Genomic DNA, 26,175 nt, shown 5'->3' on the forward strand with positions numbered 1-26,175 from the left:
AAGGATAGAAGGTAGATGTGCAACAAGGAACACAGGCTCTAGGGTTCACTTTCAGCATGATTAAACCTAACTTTAGAGTAGGTAAAGCCTATGGGTGCAGCTGCACCTATATATGGTAATGTCCCTTTTTGGAAAGCATGCATTGTATTTCATGTTCATTGTGAGTTAAAAAGGTATTGGGAGGACAGAATATATTTAATTTTTTTTCTTTTCTTTTTTTTTTCATTGAGTGTTTTTATTGAAGCAAAAAGTCTGGGAAAATGTCACATGGTTTCAAACAAAGATGAGAAGCAGCAACTGCATACAAGATCCGCCTGCCAAGCATTGATGCGTGCATGTAAACTGCAAACTGAAAAGACTTTCTGTCATGCAGAATATATAAAAGTAATAGCTTCTTGAATGTCTGGGCTATAAAAAATATTATGGAATGTAAATGGCATTTCAGGTATAGACAAAAAAAGAATACTGAACTACATTAAGAAGTATATGGTAAAAATTGGGTTCCTATTACATGAACAAACTTTTCAAAGTTCGAATGTCATATGGTCGACACCATATGATCGAACTTTGAAAAGTTCGAAGGTTAAATATAACGGCGCTCTACATTACAGAATGGGAGAATTTCCCTTTTCTGCACTGAAGTGCGATCTCGGAGTTGGTATATTTAAGCAGGGTGTGTGTGGGGGTGCAGGGGGGCTTGCCTCCCTGCTCGGAGTGTTAAGATAAGTTTTATTTATTTATTTTTATGTTTTATTATATATTCGAGGTTTCAAACTTCGATCATATGTTGTCGAACATATGTTATTCGATGTTTTGAAACTTTGAATATATAATATAGACCCGTACAAATAGCAGTGTTACAGGAGAACAATTTGGATATAAATGAGCAATTGAATTTGGTAAAGAAAGGATTTCATAAAGGATACTCATCAAGTATGAGAGACACAGAAAAAGGGGGTAAATAACATCAACTATGAGAGGGGCTCCAACACTGATAGAATAGGAAAAGACAATAAATGCCAGACTTCTGTTAGTAAGGGAGTTACTGGTAGTGAATGAAGATTACACAGGCATTAATTTATATTTCAACTAAAATACTTTTATAGAGATTAAGTGCATTTTGAAAAAAATAATTACCTTTCAGCAAGGAATATTATATATGGATGGGAACTTGAACCTGATTTGCAATAGTGAGGATGTGCTGAGGGCATTGAAAGAAACTATAGCAAAACAGGATAGATTTCTGAAGAAATACATGAGGATATTTAAAATCAAAACTGTGAATTCACTAGCAGGAATGCACAACATAATTTATACATTTTTGTCCTAGGTATGATAACTGTGTTAGAATGGATATAAATTACACTTCACAGAAGCATTGGTATTTAATTGAAAGCTTTGAAACACATCCAATAACTACGTCAGATCATGCACCAGTAAAGGCTAAGACGAAGATACAGGGTAATGAAATAAAAAAGGAAACAGTTGCATTTTCTAATTTATTTGCTAAAAACAGAGGAATTTAAGGAAATGATTTGTGGGTTATTAGAAGATAACATTTCTTCAGAAGGAATAGCTAGGGAATACACAAGGTGTAGGGTTTGATTCTCCCATGGGATAATTGGCTATGATTAAAATGGCTCACAAGGGCAGCTAGCCTAGTACTAATCTATGTCTATGTCTGAATGGAATACAATGAAAAGGGCAGAAACAAGACAGAAAGAGACATGGGAAAGGAGTAATAACAACTATTTACAGGGTTGTCAAAGGTTACATTATTGCAGAATAAAGTGAATCTCACAAAACAAGAAAAGGAGCAAATATTCAGTGCTGAAGGGAAAGTAAGGGAGTAGTTAGATAATATGCATGAGTTTAGAAACTCCAAAGCACAAAAGCTCAATTGTACAAAATTGTACAAAATTGTACAAAAGTACAATGACTTAAGCAACAGAAAATAGATAGGTTAGTTGATAATCTTAGGGAGTCTATAACAAAAAAACAAAGCAAAACAATGATCATATAGAGGTATTTTAGATGCTTCAGAGATTCTATAAAAATCTGTATAAAGCAAAGGAATGTGGACGAAAAGTTACAAATGGAAACATTTATAGAATATTTAACACTATCACGGTTAGAGGCAGAAGAGCCTCAAGAATTAATAACTACAATAGGAAGGGTCGAGATAAAATCAGTGATGTATAATCAATCAACAGGAAAGTATCCAGGAAAGTACAGCTGTGTAAGAACTTAGCATAACAGTAGATGTTCAAACAGATCATTGTTACAGTATTACTTACAAATGAAATGTTAACCTGTAGGAGATACCGTACATCTGGTCAGTTTACAAATTTAGGTGCCTTTCCCTTGCACAGTACATGAGACACAAACCTAAGCACAAGACTACGTGCAGTACCTATAGGATAAATGTAAATCTATTCATTGCTTTCTTGCTCCAGAATTTACCTGAGGCAAAAAATCTTTTAAAAAGGTCCCAGATATAGAAGGATAAAGAGAGGGTAGTGGATGTAAAGGTCCATCTCATCCAAAGGAAAGAGGAAAATGACAGAGGGTGCATATACTACAACACTGATCTAATCACCTTCTACTGTTAAGATTGGTTCTTATGCAGCTGTACTATGTTCTTCATTAGATTACTGTTGCAGAACTGCTGACAAATGGGATGATTCCCAAAGCTTTTAAGCTGAGAGGAGGTTTGAGATATAAAATGGACTCAGTATCCCTTGCAGAATTGATCTGGCAAAAACAGAACTGGCTCTTGAGAAAGCATCTTTCTTGTAATATTTGTTAAAGGTGTGAATAGGTGACCAGGTGTTTGCTTCCAGAATAGATTCAGAATTCAAACCCTTGATAAAGGCTACATAAAATACAACAGTTCTAGAAAAAGAGCTTTGACCTGGCCTCAGCGGGGTTTTCCATGGAAGGAGCAAGAAAAGGAAATGGCAAGAGAAATTCTCAAGGAGATGGTCAGTTTTAAAACTGAAAAGCCCATGTTTTCAATCAAAATTAACACACAAATGGTCATATTTCTGGATGGATTTTATTTTGTTCAAATAAAGTCCTAGTTGCCTGTGACACCCAGTAAATGAATAATTCTATCCTGCATATTTTGAGGATTAGTTAAAATGTAGGATGATGATTATACTGATATAAAGACCTTTCAGTGACAAACTTAGGCATAAAAAGAGGGATTAGTTCTAAGGCTAACCTTGTACTTATAAACCACAAAAAAGGTGGAGAACACAGAAGACCATATAACTCTGAAACACTTTCAGCACATTTATTTATTTAACCTTTGTTGACAAGGTTAATCCTGCTAGGGTAGTGGCCTCTTTTCAGAGGACACCCAAAGTGGTATTTATACTACTAGGGGAAACTTGTTCAGAGCATTGAGGAACTTCCCCTACTCATTGTGGTCAGCAGTATTGCACAGTGCAACTCCCATTCCTAGTGTGTATGTCAATGGGAGCAGTTGTGCATACATGCAGCATCATGGTGGAGAGTAGTAGAGAGGGAAAGAAAGTGCTGGTGTCTATGGAAAATGAAAACAGACGTCCTTTTCAGTAAAATCTGTTTGAAAGTGTTTTTTGGCTGAGAAAGAGAATACTGCGGTATTGAAAGAGGTTATTATTACAACTCTCCAGTTGGGAGGGATGCAAGATGATGTACTGGAAGATCTAGTACAGCAGCAGGAACTGGACACTGGTAAAGCTGTATTGTGGGTTGAAACTGTAAGAAGGTTAAATACGGAGGAAGACAAGGAGAAGGCAGGAAATGAAGATGGAGAAGGGGAATTTTTCTAAGAGGCAGCGACATTGGCAATAAGGAATAAATATAGAAAACACATGACTGGTAAAAGATGCATGGTGAAAATTCAGAGCAAACAGGAAGATCCTCTGGAAAGGCATGAAATCGGGGACAAAGTTATTTTACTATTAGGGATTGCACCACCAGAGGTTAAGAGCTTTTATTTTGATTGGGAAAGAGATTTTTGTGACATTATCTTTCAAGATGGGACTGGCCTTGAGAAATTATTTAATGAATATGAGAAGAAATATAAAATGTTTCCATGGAATAATTATATAACAACACCACAAAATAGAAAAAATAAAAAAAAGATTAAAATACAGTTCAGAATGGACACTGGAAAAGACAGTTACTGTTATACTTGAAATGTCATGATGTTATCAATTTAGTTAAAATGTATGACAATAGGGGATTAAGGGCAGGAAGCTAGGAATATAATGTGATTTTGAAAATGGTAAATGGGAAAATTATGCACCTGCTGAATTTTGTTTTTGTTGAAGGTTTATAAGGATTTGTAAAACATGTGGGTTAACCAAAAACATTTTTTCTGTGTGTGGGGTAGAGGCACATTTACTTGAAAACTGTGACAAAAAGATGTGTGGAGATAAAGGACATGATAGTAAGAAATGTAAGATAGAATTTTGCAAATTTAAAAAGGTGGGACATACCTAGATGTATTGTAATTAAAAAGACATTAGGAAGGAGACAAAAGATGCTGAACAAAAACAACAAGAAAATGAGACAGAGGAGGCCGAAGAAGAAGTAGGAATGTAAATGATATTATGACGAAAAAAGGTGTGGTACAGAAAATGAAGAGGAACAAATGTACTTTACAGGAAATGAAGATAGAAAAGTACTGAAGAAAGTGAGTAAGAAAATTATATATGGCATGTCATAAGAAGGAAAAATTCTATTTGGAAAACTGAAAGACAGAAGGAGGAAGATTAAAGAAAAAATATAAAAGAGGAAAAAAGGAAATGGGTGATTACAAAATTATCACACTAAATGTAAATAGTATTACAAGTGAAGTGAGAAGATTTATTGTATAGTAATGGTGTAAGAAACAGGAAGCAGACTTCATAATATTAAAAGTTGTTAGACTTGCAACTAGTGATAAAAGGTAACAATTTCAGATATTATGGGGAAATATCATAATGTGGAATTTAGGAATAGAGAGATGTTCAGGGCTAATTTTACTATTTAAGAGATGATATTAAAATATTCAATTACATCATTGTAGCGAAAGGAAGATTATCAACAGTGGACATACACATTAAGGACTATGTTTTAAGAATTATTATGATATTGAGAAAATTAAGCCATATGTTAATTGTTAATATGGATGTTACTGTAACAGGGATTTTAAATGTAATTTAAGGAAAGAAGGGGGAGGTAACAGGAGATATTAAAAGGATGACAGAAATTAAGAATACTGGTGAGATGAAATTAGGATAACATTTATTTATTTATTATTTATTTATTTATTTGCAGTTTGTTAACCAGGAAAATCCACGGGGCCAAGATGAGCCCTTTATCAATGGAGGTCCAAGGAGAAAAGCTCCATGTATATACATTATTAACAAAAACAGAGAATTAATACAGGATTAAAATAAAAAAATAAATAAATAAAATAATTACAAAAGCAAAATTGACAGAAAATTGCACAACTTAAAAGTTAATTTAAACATTTTGATGTACTGCTTGTAATAGCAATGGGTAGATATAGTATGCAACAGTAGTAGTTTAGAACAACATGAAATGATAAGCATTCTGTTTTGTATGGAAAGCTAATGCTTGCATTAGGTAAGGTATAGAGGGAGTAAGTATTAGTATTAGCAAGTTGAGAAGGAGGAAGCATGGCAAGTGTTAGTAAGTAAGTAACTGTAGGAGAGAGAATGAAGGAGGAAAAAGCATAGCTAGCGTTAGATAGAATTTTTGGGAGAGAAGGATTGAGCAAAGTGGGAGTAGATGAGGAGGGGTTAACAGCAGGGGCATTCCCAAGTAAAAGAGAGCTAGGAATGGAGCAATGTCTTAAAAAGTGGAGAGGGTATGAGTAGTTTGGATATGGGTAGGAAGAGGGTTCCATTTTCATGCTAGGGAAAATGACAGTAGAAATTGCCCATAAGTATGTAAGGGTTTATATACTTTGAGGAGAATCTGATTACTGGACCTGAGAGATCAATTGGGGAGATGCAGTGTAAGGATGGAGGAGAGGGAGGGGCAGAGAGATGGCATAAAAATGAGTTTATGAGCAGTAGTGAGCTGAATGTAAGAGAGATAGTTGGGGAATTCCAGCCAGTTCAAGGAATGTAAGGCATCGCAGTGATGGGAAGAGGATTTGGAGTTGGTAGCAAACTTGCAGATCTTACTGTAACAAGATGCCAGTTTAGCCCTAAGGGTGGCTTGTAGATTGGTAAGGGGAGGGGCTCCATACATGAGAGAGGGGAGGAGGTAGGTGGTACAGAGGGTAAGGTTAGTTGAAGAAGTAAGGTAGCAATTATGGCGGTAAAGCATTCCAAGCTTCTGGTGAGTCTTTTTGATGTTAGTTTGAAGGTGAGTGTCAAACTTTAGTTATTCATCGATAGTGACACCCAGGAGCTTAGTATGGGGGACTATTTGGATAGGAGTCATGTTTTGGCTGACTATAGAGAAGGAGTTCATCTAAGCTGGTGTTTTTAGATGGGGTAAGATCATGATTTTAGTTTTAGATGCATTTAGAGCCAGGTGATTATTTAGCATCTATGTCTCAGTGCAGTTAAAGGCAAACTGAGTTTCATGCATGAGTTTGGGGAGAGATTCAGTGGAGCTGATGTTAGTAGAGTCATCTGCATATTGGACAAGCTTAGCGTTTTGGATACTAAGATGAAAGTCATTAATGAAGATGTTAAATAGTAAAGGACCCAGGATAGAACCTTGGGGGCACCTGGCAGAGTGTTGAGGCAGGGGGAGGTAGAGTTATTCCACTTGATGGCCTGCTGCCTATTTGTGAGGTAATTGGAAAACCAATTGATGCAAGAAGAGGAAAGATTACGCTGAGAGAGCGTGGACAAAAGTAGGCTATGGGAGATAGTATCAAAGGCCTTGGATATGTCTAGGGTAAGGGTAGATACAATATTGCCAGAGTCACGTGCGTAGTTGATGATGTTGAGGAAGGATAGAAAGGCTGTGGTAGTACTGTGTCTGGGTCTGAATCCATGTTGTGTCGGGGTGAGAAGATGGCTATCTAAGAGGTAGGATAAGTTGCAGGTGAATACATTTACCAAGGATTTTGGAGACAGGGGACAGAATGGCTATAGGGTGGAACTTGGAGATGTCAGAGTTATTGTATCCTTTGTGTAAGGGAATGACAAAGGCCTTTTTCCAGAGGAGGGGTACATAGGACTCTTGAATGGAATGATTAATTAGGATGCAGATAGGGAGAGCTATGCCATCAGCAGCTAACTTGAGGAAGGTAGTTGGTAAGTTGTCTGGGGCATTAGAGCAGGGTTTTAAGCTTTGTAGAAGTTTTTTATAGTGTTAACAGGAATGAGTTTAAGGGTGAAGGGAGTGGGGTGGCTGGTAGTGGTGGCAGAGGGAAAGGAGTTGTAGGTGAGAGATGTGGACAGAGCTGCGGTGTTGTTAGGGAAAAATGTAGTGAGTTTGGCAATAAAGTCTATGAAGAAGGAGTTAAATTTAGAGGCTATGATATGATCTGGATCATTCAGGTTGGTACATGGGTTGTCTTTTCTGTCAGGGGTTAAAAAGGGTAGATATGCTACACAAAAAGTTCTTGGGGTTAGATTGAGGATTATTTTGAAGCTTAGAGTAGTAGGATTTGCAGTCAGAAGCAATTTGTTTTTTGACTGTATTACAAAGCTGTTTAAATTCAGTATGGAAGTTGGGAGTTTTGGATTTTTGGTAGAGTTTCCATGTTTTGTCATGGGTATCCATGAGGGTTATTGCTTCTTTGGAAAGCCAGGGGGCAGTTTTGGATTTCACTTTTTTAGTTCTAGGAAGAGCAAATTTGTTTAGTAGGTTGATGAATGTAGTATTAAAGAAAGTAACAGCATTGTCAAGAGGAAGAGTTTTCAAAGTGTTTCAGTTCATTTGTTTGAAGCAGTCAGAGAAGGATTGAGGGTCAAAGTTAGTGAGGGTACTGGTTAAGATATAATTATGTTCTAGGTGAAGGGAGGAAGGTGAGCAGCGTATGAAGGGAGGAAGGTGATCACTTAGGGAGTCGGGCAAGGTGCCACTATCAGAGATATTATTGGGATGAGAAATTAGTAGTATCCAGTCCAGAATACTGCCAGAAGAGTTATCTTTGTTGGGTCTGGTGGGAGAGTTAATTAACTGTAAAGGTTAGTGTTCTGTGAGGCATTGGCAGAGTGAATAGAAGTCCAGTTGATATTAACATCCCCTAGCATAAGTGTTTCATTACTTATATTAGAAGAGAACAAAGAGAGGATATCTTCAAAGATGGGGATGTTGTTTCCAGGTGGAATATACAGGGCAGCTATAGCTATGTTTTTATGGCTATTTATTTTTAGGAGGGCCAGTGTTATTTCAGCTTTGGAAAATTGAGGTATAGGGTTGGTATATGGTGTTACAGTTAGACAGGAGGAAAAAGTAGGGATACTCTACCTCCTTTCTTATGTGTTCTGTCATTACTTATGATTATATTGTTGGGGGGTGATTTCAGAGTCTTTCAGGTATGGGTTGAGCCATGTTTCAGAGCTTGAAAAAAATGTCAGGATGGTTATTGGACAGCCAGGCATGGAAGTTGGGTAATTTGTTGCAAAGGCTTTGGGCATTAATAGCAGAAAGGAGGAGAGATTTGTGAGAAGGGGTGAAGGTGTTGTAATTGAGTTTTTATTTTGGATGGCAAGGGGTCCAAATAAAAGCCGAACCTAATCATGTGATTTTTACAGAGACTTTAAATTAATTAGAAGGAGGAATAATAAAGACATGTTTTTAGCTCATGTGGCAATCTGGACAACAATAAGTGAAAATGTATACTGTATTAAGGTAGATAAAGGTATTAAAACGTTAAATAATGTAAATAAACAAATTATTTTAAAACAGTAGCAAAAATTATTGAAGCAACCCTTACAAGAATTATGTATGAAAATTGATCAAGATGGTGGACTGGATATAAAAAGAAAATTAAGAAATAATATGTAAGTATAGTAAGGGAACTTTTTAAACAAAATGGAAAAAGGTATAATAAGAACAAAAGAAGAATATGGGAAATACCGGAAAATGAAGAAGAAGAATTTTTTAATAGAAAAAGGGTTATATGAACAAAAATAAGAAAAAAACATTTTAGGTTTGTCAAAGAAACAGCAATAGTTAATACAAGTAAAAATGAGAAGAGGCTTCCCTTTTGGGAGGAAAGAAAATAAAGAGACAACATTTAGTAACAGAGCAATTGAAAACAAAATAAGGTACTTATATTAGAAGACAAGATGAAATTGAGAAAGAAATGTTTTATTTTTTTTTAAACAAATATAAAGAAATGAGAAAGAAACAGAAAAGAATGGGAGTATGAAAAATGTTCATATAAAGAGACTGAAACCTTAAGGAAAAGCAATAAAGATAGAAGAGCTAGAAAATATTTTGAGAATGGTCAGTGAAAATTCATCTCCAGGGCTGGATGGGTTGAATTATAAGTTTTATAAGACTATGGAAGAAAATCAGAAAAAAATGTTTATTATAATATTAAATGAGCGGAACAAGTTGGGTTTTAAGGAAGACAGCATTTGTGAATGAGCTCTGAGATTAACTTGAAAAAAAAAACAGAAAAAGAAAACAGAGAAAACTGGAGACCAGTATCATTAATGAATAGTGACTATAAATTTTAATGAAAAGAATCCAAATGAGATTAGATAATATTTTAGAATGAAAATGGGTAAAAGGAGTATATGGAGTTAGAAAAAGAAATGTAAGTGAAATATTAATGATGATAAAAAAGTTAATATATGCTATTAGAGAAGAAAGAAGAGACATAAGATTAGTAGGTGCAGATGTAAAACAGGTATAATGATAACATCATAGAAAAGCAATTACGGGATATATTAGAGCAGTATAATAGTGAGAAAAAGATAACCACACTGATTAAATCTGCATATGAAAAGGCAATGACAAGTATTATAGTGAATGGGTGGATAACAAGAAAAATAAAAACAGAAAGATGAGTAAGACAAGGTCTAAGTAGCATATCAATTACCTTATGTATGAATGCTATAATAAAGTTATTAATATAAAAGATGAGAGAAGCATCATGCTTATATATGGGCATACAGATACCTTTAATGTTGGTATATGCAGATGATGTGATTTTTTCAGCTTTAAATATAAGCTTGTTGATTGAAGTGATAAAACAAGGAGAAAACTATGTACAGAGGTTTAAAGATAAACAAGAATAAAAACAAATGTTTGGGAGAAATTACCAAAACAGAAGGAATTTATTTTACTTGTAAAAACTGAAATTTCAGGAATAAGATTTGGAAGTTACAGAAATATATATTAAATTTCCCCTGGTTTCATGCCTAGTTTATCACCTATGTCTCTAATGGATGCAGGTAACCTGTAAATGTTTCATCTCTCAGGCCCATGCTTACAATTAACAAGGGTATCAGAACTTGTCAGATTTGGGATGCATGGCTAGGCTTTAAAAGGTACTTGCAGTTGTTAGCTTAGTAAACACCTATGAACCTTAGATTTCCCCTAGTCTTCTGGCCAACTAATGTCCTTCAGAAAAAAATTAAAAAAAAACTGCCTTCTGGGTCTTTTAAACTGCATTTTACTCACGATATAAAACTGTGAATGCTTTGAGAAAAACTTTGTTTTCAATATGTACCTGTTATTTGCTATTAGTGCTACCAGTGTAGTAATTCCCAATGTTTGTTAACTTATGTTTTGTCTGTAATTACTGCATCTGTATTCTTACTAGATGTTTGTTAAACTCTAATTATTCTGTACTGGAGCCATATTGTACTAGGAAAATTGGTTTATTTTGGTTCAGCTATGGTTTGCCACAGGAGATAGAAAAAATAAATTTTGCTGATGATCTTTTGTTTTTTTTTTTGGGGGGTTTGAAGTTAGCCCAATTAAAAGAGAAATGATATATAATACAGAATAAGAAGGAGGTTTGAATTTAAAAAATACAATTTTATGGCATCTTTTAGTCTTTATAAAATTCTGAAAGGAAGAAAGTATGAGCAAGAGGAAGTAACCTTTAGACTAATAGAGAAAAAAAAAAATGTATGGCATGAAAAAAGACGAAAATGAATTGGGAAGGAGAAGAAAAGAAATGGAGAAGGATAATATTAGAATGCCAAATTGATATAGATGAAATACAGGACAGCAGGAACGTATGATATGAAAATGTCATGGTTCATAGGTGTTTACTTGGTTAACTACTACAAGGGCCTTTTTAAGCCTAGCCATGCATCCCAAATCTCTGACATATTCTGATACCCTTGATAAGTGCAAGCATGGGCCGGGGAGATGAACCACTTACAGGTTACCTGTTTGCATCTGAGACATTTTATATTTATCCATGGGAAGAGTTAAAAAATGAGATTAGAAAGACGATTAATAAGAGATGAAAATTATCTTTTAAGGAAGAAGAAACATATAAGGCAGTAGAATCAAGAAAATGTAAGGGATGTGGGGTACTGTCTCCTCTTATACTCAATCATTATCTTCCTTCACAGAGCAGAGCCTGTGGTGACTACATCTGACCTTGATATTCCAGGAGCTCTGCCACAAGGCCCTACACCTACAAGTTTACTGAAAATTTTGACAGTGTTTAAGTTAAGCATATTTATCATAAGAACCTTGCTGCATATTAACTTTAATCAGTTAAAGACATGCTTTCTCTGTGATTGAAGGTCTTTGTGAAATAGTCTGTGCACTCTAAGGACCTTTTACTAAGTTGCCCACTGTCCCCTTTTGTTTGACCAGTAGACTATACCGCATATGGCAGTTATTTAAATGTCTCAGGAAAATCTTCTAGTTGGAGGTTTTCTTGCTTCCTTAAATATCTGCTGCACATCCTCATGGAACAATTGCCTAAAAGGCATCAAGATAGAATCATCCAGGCTATCAGCATCAATTGTTATAAGTTGGGGTGCAGCAGTTGCTTGTGATATTACGTGAGTAGATCCAGAATGTGAGGAAGCTTGTGGTAATTGCCCTTTGGCAAATTCCATTAATAGGGAGAAACAAATTTGTCTGGGCCAAAAGGGGCTTACCACAATGATCTTTGTTAATTCTTTCTGAATCTTAAGAAGTACCTCGAGTATCAATGGGAAGGGAGAAAATGCATAATGGAACATTTCCGACTAGGGGAACAAGAATGCTTCTGTCTTCCAAGCATGAATGCAAGGTCATCTCAAACATAATTTTTGCAACAGTCTGTTTTAAAAGGAGTTGAACAGAATTATTTGAAGTGTTCCCCACATATTGATCAAATCCAAGCAGGCCTCTGTCATGAGTTGCCACTCCTGAGGGAGCTTCTTAGTCTGTCACTAGGTTCTTCTCTGACAGGATGTATGAGGCATGAAGCATCAGAAAATGTTTTAAGCCTATCTCCCAAGCCACCACTGCCAACCAGCAAAGGCGGTATGATCCTGTACTCCCTTGTTTGTTCAGGTACCACATTACCCTGGTGTTATCTGTGACCAATAAAATGGGACCTGGAAACCACACACGGTGAAGAAGTTTTCAGGTCTGAATCACTGCTAACAGTTCTTTGATTTTTATGTGCTTTGTAGAGTCCGAAGGACCCCTTTCACCCTGCACTACACTGTGCCCTATGGAAAATCTGATGAGTGCATCTGAACTGACTGAACTGGGGTATGGAGGGAGAAGGCATGTCAGGATTGAAAGACATTTGATCACTCTGCCACTTTAACTCTAGTATCACATAATCCAGCAATGGTATCGGAGACTCCAAGGGAAGCAGGTGCTAAGTAACACTGAATCTTTCTTATGTGGTGTCTGGCCAGTAATGTCATGAGGATCACTGATGCTATGCGGTCTAGAATTTTTCTGTTGTGGAGGCAGCTTTCTGAAGACAGAAATACCTGAAAATGTTCTGAACAATCAGGACTTTGTTTTCTGGTAGGAAGGCCATACTTTTTTCTGTGTCCTTCATATACCCCAGGAAGGCATTTCTTGTGAAGGTGTAAGGCAGGATTTTTGTAGGTTCAACTTGAAATTGGAAGCAATTGCAATGTGATGAGAAGCATCCTTTAAATGTAAAGTCACCACAGAACAGTGGTCCAGAAGAGGGGTTCAGATCATCTGCAGAGTAAGCACTTTGAATCTGGGTACATTCAGAAAGGTATTATGGTATGACAAATGTAAAACTGGTCTCCATGGTAGCCAAAAAATACCAGTCTAAGATTCTTTTCCTTTTTGTGGTGCAGGAATTAGTTCTACAACTCCTGCTTGCAAGTTCTGAATGAGTAACAGAGAGAACAGATGCAGATGCAGAAGGGAATTCCCTGAAGGAAAGAAGATGTTCTGTCCACTGCCAAGAGTATTCTCTCTGAATTATTCTCAGCACTCATTTGTCTCAGACTATTTATGGCCAGGCTGCTGGATTGAGCAAAAGCCTGGGGGTGAAAGGGAAAGGGGAGAGGGACAGGGGGAATGGACAGGATGCAGTGAGTCTTGGCATAGTTACATGGGTATGATATTTCTGGGGAATGGAACCCCTTTTATTTGGTTTGGAAGCATTATTTTCCTGCCATTTCCTCTTGGTACCCTGACTCTTGTCAGGCTGGAATTTTTGTTTGTGAGTTCTGCCCTTCAAAGTGCACTCCTTGTTTGGGAAGAACCTGGGAAAATGAAACATTCTAGATACCACATGAATCAATTTACCTATATCATCCCATTTTGAGAATCAGCATAGTGGCAGGACCAAACACAAATTTACAACTTAAAGGAGCATTCAAAATCTCATTTCTTAAATCCTCAAAAAACAATCTGGTTAGGCAATCAAGCATACCCCCTTCTAAGGCACTCATCAAAGCATGTTTCAAAAATGTAGTTACACTGGAAACCATCTCATTCATATAATACTTCTGCTCAGCATTCAAAGAGACAGCAACGTCATGTAAACTGTAAGCACACTGCAAAATAAATTTTCACATGAAGCCCTGATAATTAAAAATTCTAAAGACTAAATTACTAGTCTGAACCAGTTTTCCCTGAGATTCTAACCACTTGCCAATTTTATCTGGTGGTGTATATTTAGAAGAAGTCAAAGATCTCTTGTTAGAGTTGGCAGCTAGAAAAACACAGCTAGGTCAGCTGACAAAGGAGCAAAGAGAACTGCAAGATCAGAGTACACCTTGTATTTCCTCAAAGTCTTTTTATAAACTGGCTCACTAGGCGAAGGGGTTTAACATGTAGTCTTAAAGACATCTTCTAAGGCTGGTAACAGAGGAAGAACAGACAAAACATTTGGAATCTCATCCTCAATAAGATCATAAACTCTGCCAATCTCTGCCATTGCTCCAAATTGCTTGCAGTTAAATATATCTCTAAACCTAGTTAGATCAGTGGAAAGGTGAATATTTTCGTAGGCTTTTGAACCTGTTCACTTTCCAAAGAAACAGACCGGATGGACTCAAGAGTTTTCATTATTGTCTGCATTAGTGTCCACATCAAAACCTGTGGTACTAGACTGATCTCTAGAGAAGGTAGTCCCATAGTCACTCTGAGTAGGAGCACAGTCTCCGAGATTAGCTGAGTGTAAAACACTCTAAACTAAGGAAACCACATCAGCTTTATACATGGTAGTAACCCGACTATAGTGTGGTGAAGTCTCTTGTTTCTTCTTACACTAGAGGTCAAAATATCTGGGGTCAGAGCATTATGTTTGGCAAGAGGTCTCTTACCTGGACCTCAGCTGAACCTAAAAAGTCTGGTTCTCCCATATCTGAACCAGGTACAGGAACAGCACTGGAAAGTGTCTCTGACCCCCCGTACCATAGAAGGCCATGGGCTCAACCAGGAGGGCAATGGGGAAAAAGGTGAGTGGTCTGCAGGCCAGCATAATGCAACAACAGATTGACACACCATAGGCTGAGGCATGTTTTTGTTGATTTTTTTTTTCCTTTTTAAGTAAAATTGGCTTTGATATGGGGCAGCCATATCAGGATCCATCAAGTCAGGGGAGAGAGACCAGCTAAAACAATACACTGATACTATTAAGGGATGACTAAGGGCAGCAACAATAGAAAATATAAACTATGGCCCCACACAGCAAACAGGGCTAAACTGCATAAAAAATATAGCAGAAACAGTTTAAATGGTGCTAAGAGATGATCTGCCATTTGCACAGTCTAATAAACAACAGCACACATAGTCACAGAACCAAGTAAAATGCACTTGTCCAGATCATAACAAATCAAATATATACCCTTAAACCAACTACAAACAGTTTAATACAGCAAAAATATGCTTTTCTTAAAAATTCACTTGTCAGAAAAGAAAAAAAATCTCCACAAAAAATGCAAATAAAGTAATCTGTGGTAAAACTGTGATTTAACAAAAAAAACAGCTATAGCAGTATGAAATTAGCAGTAAATATCATATAAATGAAGAAAAAAGTGAAAAAGGTTATACTTTCTTGTCAGAACTTCCAGATGAAGCAGATAATAGAAAAAAGAAGCCGACTGTTCAACTGACACCACCGAACTTCAGTTTCCTACTAGAAGTTGTAGAACAGTTTAGAAAAGACCTATAGCTGCTTAAAAGCAGTATTAAGCATACCAACAAGACAGTAGCAAGTAAGAATTCCCACAGGAATTAACATCAGTAGTAAATAGAATACTAAATTAAAAAATTAACAACACACGTACATATGTGTGTAAATATATATTGTGTGTGTGTGTGTGTCTACATATATATATATATATATATATGTGTGTGTGTGTGTGTGTGTGTGTATATGTATGTGTGTGTGTGTGTGTTTGTGTGTGTATGTATGTATACAGAAATTAAAGTCTATAATAATAAAGAGGAAGGGAAGTTCACAAAGACGTCTTAGATGAGTCTTGAAGTTGTAATACACCAAGAAGGCTGCTGAGGAGAATCAAGTGTGTGAGTCCTACAGCTGTCAGTAAAAGACTGAATAACTGTCTTTCTGTAACAGGGGTTAGGCTTCTCCTGATGGATGGAGCTTATCCAGTCTTCTATCAAACAGAGTCAGAGGAGGAGATTCTGAGCTCTGGAAAACTGCCAGTGTGGGTTTGTGTGCAGGCACAGAACCTATATGTCACTGAGGCAATTTGAGTGCTGAACATCATTTTGAGACAGTTTGAAGTCTTTTCAGGATATAAAATAAATGAATATAAAACAAAGACTATATGTACATTATGTAGCCACACATGAACTGGTCCAGCAATACCCGTATTTATGGGGACAGGAAAAGATTAATTATTCAGGTGAACAGATTAAAAAGGACTCTATTATGGTAGCTATGGATATATGGGAAGAGACTAATCAAAAGATAATACAAAAGTTCTTGACAATGGATATGGATAGTAAGGCACAAGCAGTGAAAATGTTTCTATCCCCTTTAGTTTTAGGTATAGTCAGGTATGCTTTTATAAACCAGAGGACATAGGTCTCAACCTCTTAAGAGGCCAATGTGGAACACAGACCCTAACAATGTGTGACAAATGGTCAAAATGTGGAACATCCAATTTTCTCACTGCGCGAAATTAGAAGTTATGTCCTTACCATAACATTCCATGTGGAGTGTTCATCTCGCCTTTGTTCTTACACCTGGGTTCGGAGCCGATCCTCGGCTCTGTGTCGGCCGCTTGGCAAGCTCTGCATCGAGAAGAAGCTCGAGACCAACCTAACTCCCACAATCCCCCTCTGCCTTTACCTCAGATCTAGTTTGCAAGCAAACCAGAAGTCAACAGAGAGAGATACATTCATGCCAAACAACATAACTGAGAGAAACACCTATACATATATATATATATATATATATATATATATATATATATATATATATATATATATATATATATATATACATATATACACAATAACTAAATGCAGAAAACAGGAGAAACCAAACCAGACACCAAACTGGACGTTCTTCCTAAGGGTGGGAGGGTGGGAATGTAAGAACAAAGCGAGATGAACACTCCACATGGAGCGTTATGGTAAGGACATAACTTCTAAATGTGAGAGTGTTCAATCTCGCCGTTGTTCTTACACCTGGGTATCGTCCTAGCTCCATGTTCCTGAGGAACTCACGGAGAACGTTCTTGAGCACAGTGGAACCAAAGGTTGCCCTGTCCCTAGAAACCCTGTCTACCTTGTAATGAGAAATGAATGTATGTGGTTTAGACCAAGTGGCAGCTGAACAAATAGTGTCTAATGGTAAGCGAGCTGCATGAGCCAGGGATGTAGATACTGATCTTGTAGAGTGCCCCTTGGGTTTGACAGGTAAAGTTTGTTCAAGCAGCATAAACAAATATAATGCAATCAGTTAGCCATTTGGTAAGGGTTCGTTTAGTAACTGCTATACCTTTCCTGCTGTCTGCAAAGGCTACAAAAAGTTGATCTGTTTTCCTGTGATCCTTTGTTCTATCCAGGTAAAATCTAAGTTGTCTATGAACATCCAACTTATGTAACATATACTCCAACTTATTGGAGTGGTTTTTGAAAAAGGTAGGGAGCTCAATGGATTGATTGATGTTATTAACGGAGCAAACTTTGGGGAGAAAGGACGGATTAGTGCGAAGAGATACTCTGTCAGAGTGAAAGATCAAATAAGGGTGTTTAATAGAAAGAGCCTGAAGCTCTGATACCGTCTAGCCGATGTAATGGCCACCAAAAAGATGGTCTTCCATGACAAATACTTCAATGGACAAGAAGAGGCTGGTTCAAATGAAGGTAACATCAATTTAGATAATAAAAGGTTCAGATTCCAAGGTGATGTAGGAGTTCTAACTGGTGGTCTAATATGGAAAGATCCTTTCAGAAAGGCCTTACAAAGTCTGTGAGCCATAATGGGGGCCCCACATTCTTCCACATGAAAGTTGGAAATGGCAGCTAATTGCACTTTCAAAGTGGCAGGAGAAGCTCCTTGGTGGAACAATTCGGTTAAAAACTGCAAGATCTTATTCAAGGGAGCTATAACAGGGTCCAATTGATGTGCATTTGCCCAGTAAACAAAACGCTTCCATTTACTAGTGTAAGTCTTTGTAGTGCCAGCTCTATGTGAAGCCACTAGTATATTCTGAACTGCAGATGAGAGAAGATCAGACCTGGCTAAGTAGGGAAGTGGAGCAGCCAAGCTGCTATTTGGAGTGACAGTAGCGAGGGGTGGGGACCCCCTGACGAGTGAGTCAGTAGATCCGGCTCCGGGTCCAGGATCCAGGGTTCCCAATGCGGTGTGCCAGAAGAAAGGGAAACCAGATTTGACGAGGCCAGAATGGGGCAATGAGGATAATCATCCTTTGCAGGTTGTTGGCTTTCTGCAGAAACTTTGCAATCGGGAAAGAGAGGAAAAGCATACAGGAGGCCCGGGGGCCAATCGTGAACCAGAGCGTCCCTGGGGACTTCCCTGGAGGTAATAGGGCAAAATAGCTTCTGCATTTGGCGTTCATTGGAGGCATAAAAGATCGCAGGAAGGCTGGCCCCATTCACGAAAAATCTCCTTCGCAACTGACTGTTTGAGGGACCACTCGTGAGGCAACAGGATTGCTCTGCTCAACCTGTCGGCTATGGCGTTGGATGACCCGGGATGTCGCTGCAATCAGAAAGCGACCCATGGACTCCGCCCATTGCCAGATTCTCATGGCCTCTCTGCATAGCTGATAAGACTTGGTTCCCCCTTGTTTGTTTATGTACCAGACTACGGACATATTGTCCGTCTGAACTGCAATAGTCCCTAGAGGAAGAAGGGGAGCAAAGTGTTGCAATGCTAGAAACACTGCCCTCAACTCTAGAACATTGATGTGCAGATTGTACTCTAAATTGGTCCATTCGCCTTGGACTGTCTGTCCCTGAAAGATGCCCCCACCCTATCCAGGAAGCGTCCGTGGTCACCGTAGCTGTCGGCGTGGGTAGCACAAATGGTCTTCCGCTGGAAAGATTGCAAATCCGGAGCCACCAGGCTAGGTGTGATTTGCATGTGTTTGTGATCAGAATTTCATGTGTCAGAGGTAGCTGTTGGAACGACCATTGTGCAAACAGTAGCCATTGTAGAACTCTCATGTGCAGTCTTCCCAATGGTATCGCAATGAGAGAAGCTGCCATGAGACCCAAAACCTTCAGAACCAGTTTTGCTGGGGATTTTCTGGATGACAGAAGAAGGGATATGTGGCTTTGTAGTGAGGCTATCCTTTCTGGAGGAAGTCTTAGAATTAACGATGCGTATCCAATTCTGCTCCTATGAATGAGATATGCTGTGATGGCTGTAGTAAAGATTTTTCGAAATTTACGGAAATTCGAGATGAACACAAAGCTGCAGTGTGTACTCCTGGCTTGGATCAGTCGGCTGGGTGGTGGCAGAAAGGAGCCAGTCGTCCAGATAAGGAAACACCTGGAATCCCAGGCGTCTCAAGTGAGACGCTACCACTGCCATGCATTTGGTGAAAACCCTGGGGGCTGAGGTCAGACCAAAGGGCAGGGCTCGAAACTGAAAGTGGCTGGCTCCCAGCCGGAAGGGCAAGTGATCCCTGGATGCCCTGGCCATTTTGATGTGGTAGTATGCGTCCTTCAGATCTAGTGAGCACATCCAGTCGTCCTTCTGTAAAAATGGAAGGATCAATTGAAGCGTGACCATCTGGAACTTTTCTTTCTTGACGAAGGTATTGAGATTGCTTAGGTCCAGAATCGGCCTCCAGTCCCTTGTCTTTTTTGGAACTAAAAAGAACCTTGAGTAAGTTCCGAATCCTCTTTGGTCCGCTGGGACTGGTTGGATTACTCTTTTTTCTAGCAGCTTTGAAATTTCTATAGCTGCAGGATCTACAGATGGGGGCGGCACATCTGGGAGTCTTTTCTTCGGAATTGGGGGCAATAGGAAGGGTATTCTGTAGCCTCTGGTAACAACGCTTTTTACCCAATTATCTGATGTAAGATTTTGCCAGGCCTGAGGGTATAAAGCTAAGCGACCCCCGACTGCCTCCAGAGCAGGACAGTCGGGCCTCCTCTCAGGAGTGCTGGAAAGGTTTCCCAGGGGTTGTATCCCTGTCACCTTGGTTTTGCGGACCTCCTCTGCCGCCAGGGTGGCGTCTTCCACCTCTGCCCCCTCCTCTGCCTCTAGAGGGGGCATCACCCTGTGTGCCTGGGAAAGAGCCTTGGGGTTTTCGAAACCACATTTTTCCACCACGTTGCCCTTTGGGGTACGGTCTGGATGGGGTGGAAAAATGGACTCCAACATCAGACAGAGTCTTTCCCTCTTGCTCACACCGGGTAAGGGTCTCCTTTACTTTGGGGCCAAAGAGTGGCACCATCAAATGGGGCGTTAGTAAAGGAAGACTTGAAGGCTTCCGCAAATGAACATAAGCGCATCCAGGATTGTCTATGAAGAGCAATCGCAGAAGCTGCTGCCCTACTAGATCCTTCGGCTGCGTATGAGATCAGCTTCATGGATGAGTTTGCAATAGATGTAAGGGTATTGAGATGTGCTGTAACCTTTTCTGAAACAGCAGCATCTGTAGTACCCTGGAGGGTATCTCCCAACTCTTTGACTAGATCCCTCTGTAGCCGTGTGAAGTGGGTCAAATAGTTCAGGGATCGCATAGAAAAAGCCGCTGAACTAAAAATGCTCTTCCCATACCTGTTCATAGTCCTAGAATCTCTGCTAGGCGGATGGACAGATGAGGAAGATTCAGACATCTCCTTTTTCGTGGCCGCTGCCACCACCATAGCGTCTACTGGCACTCCTTTGTCAGATAAGCCTTATCTTGGGGGCAGTAATATATTTGTTAGGCTTTGTAGGGACTGGCTCCACCGTGTCAGGCGGCTCCCACGCCCTTCGAGCAATCAGCTCCACCAACTCATCGAAGGGCGGAGTGACCCAGGAGGAGGAAGGCGAGCACGAATGCCTTCAGCAAAACTGACTCATCCTCAGAAGGGGGAAGGGATTGCCAATCACCTCTCTGTTTTAGGATCTCCAGGATGTCAGAAAAGGAGACATCCTCTGAGGGTGACTTTAGGGACCCTTCTGACTCATCAAGTCAGTGTCCGATGTCAATGATTTTTGTGGAGAATCTAAGTGTCTCCTCTTACACAATCTTTTCCTCAGAACTTCCTCGGGGGGGGCATCCGAAGAAGCCTCCGAGGAAGAGGGGGCACCCTCCAGGGGTGGCTGAGACACTGGTGCTCGACGCTTAGATGTAGCCGTGGGTGCAGAGGAGGATAACGGTCCTTTGTGGGAAGGAGAGGCTGTTTCTGCTGACGTGGTTGTCTGAGTAGACAACACCTTCCTCATGAGGTCGAAGGCCCCTGGGTCCCGAGTCGAGGTATCTCCCGGTTCCGAGGAAATCGGAAGAATACCGAGACAGGCACGAGCATCGACCGAGGGCGGAGCCGAGTCGATCCGAGCCGAGGCTCCGAGAGAATGTCGGAACGAAGCGTCGGTCCGACTCTCAGTCCCGGACCCAAGGATGGATCTTGACTCAGTCGAGGTGAACGAGCTGACCGAGAAAAGCGGTTCTGGCATCGAGGGCTCCACAATCACCAGATCAGCCTCTCCCAGCTCCAAGACTGAATAGGCATCGGAGGAGGAACAGGTGGAGATAAGGAAGGCCTGACACCAACTGGGAGGAGACAGAGATGAGTTTGGATAAGGCCGTATTCTCCATTAATTTCTGCACCACGCGGTCTACATCGGTGTCGGAGAGGGGCCTGGAAGAACGCATCGAAGATGGAGCCGACCTCAACAGTGCCGGGAGGGAGCTCCGTCACCGGTTCCAAGACTCGAGGCTGAAACTGACAACAGTTCAACACTGCCCGAAGTCTGTGGAACCGGTGATCGAACTTTGACTGAAGAGCTCAGAGCCGATGACCTGGGATCCGACGTCTTCGATTCCTTCGAGGATTTGGATGTCTGGTCTGATGCATCCAGAGCCTCTTGAAAAGCAGGCTTCAAAAGCCCCCTGTCCATAAGTTTCCTGCGCCTATCTGTCATGACCCTTCCACTGAAAGAATGACATATTGAGCAGTCTTCTTGCAGACGGAGAGGGCCAAGACAGTAGACGCAGGAACTATGGTTGTCTGTGACAGACATTTTCTGTCCACATTGGCACCATTTGAAGCCTGACTTCACTTTCTCAGACATAATAAATATAATAACAGTCAAATCCAGTAAAGTTATATAAAGTCTACACAGTCTTGAACAGACAGTAACAGCCAACAATAATGTCAATAGCCAAGTAAAGTTTAGTCAAATCCAGTAATTTGTCAAATCCAGCAGTAATTTAGAAGTTAGTGGGTGGGGTAGGCCCCGAGGGAACTAACTAACTATATATATTAAAAAATATATACGTATAAGAAAGAGAAACCCTCGACTCACACACACACACAAAAGACTTAAAGGTGAAACTAGAAAAAAAAAAAAATATCTAAGAATCTTAGACAAAAAAGCAATCTTATCTGCCAGGTGGTCTGAGCTCATCAATATTGATGCGGACGTTGCAGCGGCAAACTAGATCTGAGGTAAAGGCAGAGGGGGATTGTGGGAGTTAGGTTGGTCTCGAGCTTCTTCTCGATGCAGAGCTTGCCAAGCGGCCGACACGGAGCCGAGGATCGGCTCCGAACCCAGGTGTAAGAACAAACGGCGAGATTGAATACTCTCACATTGTGCCATTGCCACGGAGTGTGGCAGAAAATCTGCAAAATGGAGACAACTCCAGTGGAGTGAACTTCACCACTACCCAACCTTTTCACAACTAGTGATAACTTATAACCACATCTCCATCTAGAAAGGTGCCTAATTCTAAGAAATATCCTCCATCACTATTTGGTAACTTAATCTAACAATAGAGAGCTATGGCAGGCTACTATCTGTGAACAGAATTAGCAGGCACTAAAGTTAGTGTAAGTTACAGTAATGGGGAGGGCAGGAATTCTTAATAAAATTCAAACATAATAAAATTCAAAGACACCTAGCTATACAGTATGTATCCCTAACAGTCAGCAGCAGTAATGACAAACTACAATCCCATCTGTAAGGGAACCCAATCAAAATAATAATGCAGTGTCGTTCATGTAGGATACTGGAAAATAAATTGTTGGGGGGGTCCTTTACTCATAACTAAACAGAAATATAGACCTGAAACAATTTAAACCCCCCTTATCACAATATTTTCTGAAGGCTATATTTATGAAAATTTTAAACTAAGACAATAACTAAGATGATTAGTTTTTTCTGCAGTTTTGAAATACAGAGCATGTCCTGAGCACTGACAGGCTGTGTGGTTAGCTGGTAGATAGGACAGTAATGAGCCATGGGGGTAGGAATAATTGTAGCTCATTTTTTTTCTCTCCCCAGTCTAGGGTATAGTCACTCATTACCAATGTAGCCTGTCTGGCAGGGTACTCGATGCAACAACCATTAACATACTCTAAGGTGACAAATTAGGAAGGCCATCTAGATTGCACCAGAACTGCACATTTATTAAGTTACTTCAAAAGAAGTATTCTAAACTTTCACTTGTTTTAGTTTAGCTTAGCTGTAACAAAAAAACAGACTGCAGCAAGGTCACTTCCTCCAAGTTGTTTTGTCTTGGAATAATTTATGGTACAAAGCAAGCTTCAAATCTAGCTGGACACATCACACAAGGGTGTAAAAGAGTGAGAAAGGTAAAGATTTTACAGTTAGGGAACATAAGACATTCAGATGTGTGAAAATAAAAATATACCTAAAGAAAGCAGGATATTCAGATACCTGAAAAATACACCTCAGGAAACAAAAAACACTAATACCAAGTCACGTGTTTAAAAAAATGTTTGCAGGCAAAATAAGCTGCAAATCCAGATAAACAGATTCTCACAGCAAGAAGTCATCATAAGGTGTTATATAACAGAGTCAGCTCTCTTGGCTCTTTTCTGAAAATGTTTACAATAATAACATACTGCTTGTATACAGATTATGCGTCTTCTCTGGGAGGGAGGAGGGAATTATAACTGTTTCAGTCAACAGAAGCCAGAAGGCTTGCAGCAGACATTGTATCCGAGCAGATATTCACAATTGCTACATAAGTTTCCCATATTTGCATTTTTGCACTAGTGGGGTAGAGGGCATATCAAAAGGGCACCAATACTGCAGCATGATGACCTTGTATGTGTGCAGCAATGTTTTCTGAAACTGAAACTAAAGTGAAGGTGTCCCTTAAATCTCTGACTATAGTGCTGAGCTTGTTTACATATGAAGGGCAGCAGAACTATGCATTGGTTTGTATACCACAATGCCGACTGGCAGTAATTGTGGTACACAAACCAATCAGAAACCATATAGCGGAGCCACAGCTGTTCAATGCGGAACAGCAGAACAGTGATTTTGCTCATCATTAAATGCAGAGCGTTCCGCATAATCCGGAGCACTTGGATGCTCAACCAGAGGAGACATTGTGTACCATAAACAATAGAGAACTGAGTAACTTATTTGGGAGGGGAAAATGGGCAAGAGCTGAGAGGAATAAGCTGTTTCTCTCTATAAAGCATTATGGTTAAGGATTAAATGATTTGAAAGAATACTTTAGAGCTTTGAGGTTAATGCTCATATACATAACCTAAACTGAACGATACAAATCAAAGTGGAAATAAATGAAGATGAAACAGGAAGGGAGTACAATAAACAGGGAGAGTAGGATTTTGGATTCAGTCTTTTAAGAATACTAACAGGAATCACTCAATATATTATAGTTATAAGGTATCAGAATGCATTCTAAGAACTAAGCCAAGATGAGAATGGATAAAGGAGATTTTACTTGTAGGGATGAGTGTCAGTAGGGATCATCAAAAATAGGCAATAGGGGGCTGGAATTTATTAGAGAAAATTATCAAACGAACCAAAGTACTGGAAGCAATAGGTAGGCAGGGAAAGGTAATAATAAGGTCAAGCTAAAGTTTAACTGCAGGTTAGAGATAGTCTTCCCTAACAGAGGTTGATAACAAAATATAGGCAGACATAAAGGGATTGTGGACTGCTAAATGAAAGAAAATCTTTGGCTGAGTTTAGATCAGAAGCTGTTGTTAAAAACAGTCAATTAATAGGGCATATAAATGATGCATGACAACTATAAAAATCGATCAGAAGAGCTTAGAAAAGAACGTGAAGATACACAGGGAAGGCAATATACAAAACAACAGTGGGCAGACATTTGTATCTCTTCCAAGTATATAATAAAGTCCAGAAGGTTTAGGATTTTTGTATGGGAATGTTTGAATAAATATTCTCATACCCCAACCAAACATCAGAGAATTGTTCCTCAGGCAGACAGCAAACATCGGAAGAGTGATGGGAAAGAGACAGATAAACAGAACCATGTTTGTTGGGATGTAATGATCTTATAGATTTAAAAAAATCTCTATAGAGTACTTTGTAAGAAATGTTGGGGCATACAAATGATTGTAACTTAGAAAATGATAATTTCAGCTGGAACAAAGGAACTAAAGGGCCAAGATATAGTAAAGTTTTGCTAAGTTTATTGCTATTGGCTGGTTAAAAAAAAACAATTACTAGAAACTGTAAATGAAAATCTAAACCAACCATAACTGACATACTGAATATTTTAAAGGAGATAAAATTGATGTTGGGATCTTTAGGAAAGTGAAGGGTCAAATTACATAGAAATAAGTGGAATCTATGGGAACAATACATGCAGAATAAATAATGTTCAGATGGAGGAGTGAGATTCAAATAAAGCAGGACTTGAGAAATGTATATACTGCTGGAGAAAATAATTGTTAAAAATACACGCATAATGAATGAAAATAATGAAAAATGTTTACAGTGGTTTGTTTTCTTTTTTTATTAGTGTACGCATACCAATGTCATTGTTCAAATGTGTGAATTTAATAAAGGTGTTTAAAAAATGTATTGAACTATATGCACTAAAAATATGTGATTTTTAAAAAAGCCAGACAGCTTTGTGCGAAGGAAGCTAAAACCAAGCACTGTTGCTTACTGTCCTAATAGCTGTGGGAATGCCTGAGTCATCAACTGGGCCAATCCCTGCATAATGTGGTGCTTTTAGTACCGTGACTTTCTTTTCCTCTTCAGATGATCTGCAGATTGGAATGGTGGTCATTGAATGGGTATTAAATGAATGAGGCTGCTGTGTATAGATTTCTGATCCATCTGTTGAAAAGAAA

The 26,175-nt window shown here is 39.1% G+C and overlaps 1 protein-coding gene across 2 annotated transcripts in view; it reads right to left on the minus strand.

The window, feature by feature from the left end:
* SORBS2 (sorbin and SH3 domain containing 2) overlaps positions 1-26,175 on the minus strand; it is a 3,647,154-nt gene that overhangs the window by 1,921,473 nt on the left and 1,699,506 nt on the right. For both annotated transcript variants that reach the window (XM_044062620.1, XM_044062621.1), the window contains one exon: positions 25,989-26,161. In XM_044062620.1, coding sequence (XP_043918555.1) covers positions 25,989-26,161 — 173 coding nt within the window. The remainder of the gene's footprint in view (positions 1-25,988; positions 26,162-26,175) is intronic.

This window comes from Protopterus annectens, chromosome 2.part1 (assembly GCF_019279795.1).
Source record: "Protopterus annectens isolate FY-2018-M chromosome 2.part1, PAN1.0, whole genome shotgun sequence".
NCBI classification, from domain to species: domain Eukaryota; kingdom Metazoa; phylum Chordata; order Ceratodontiformes; family Protopteridae; genus Protopterus; species Protopterus annectens.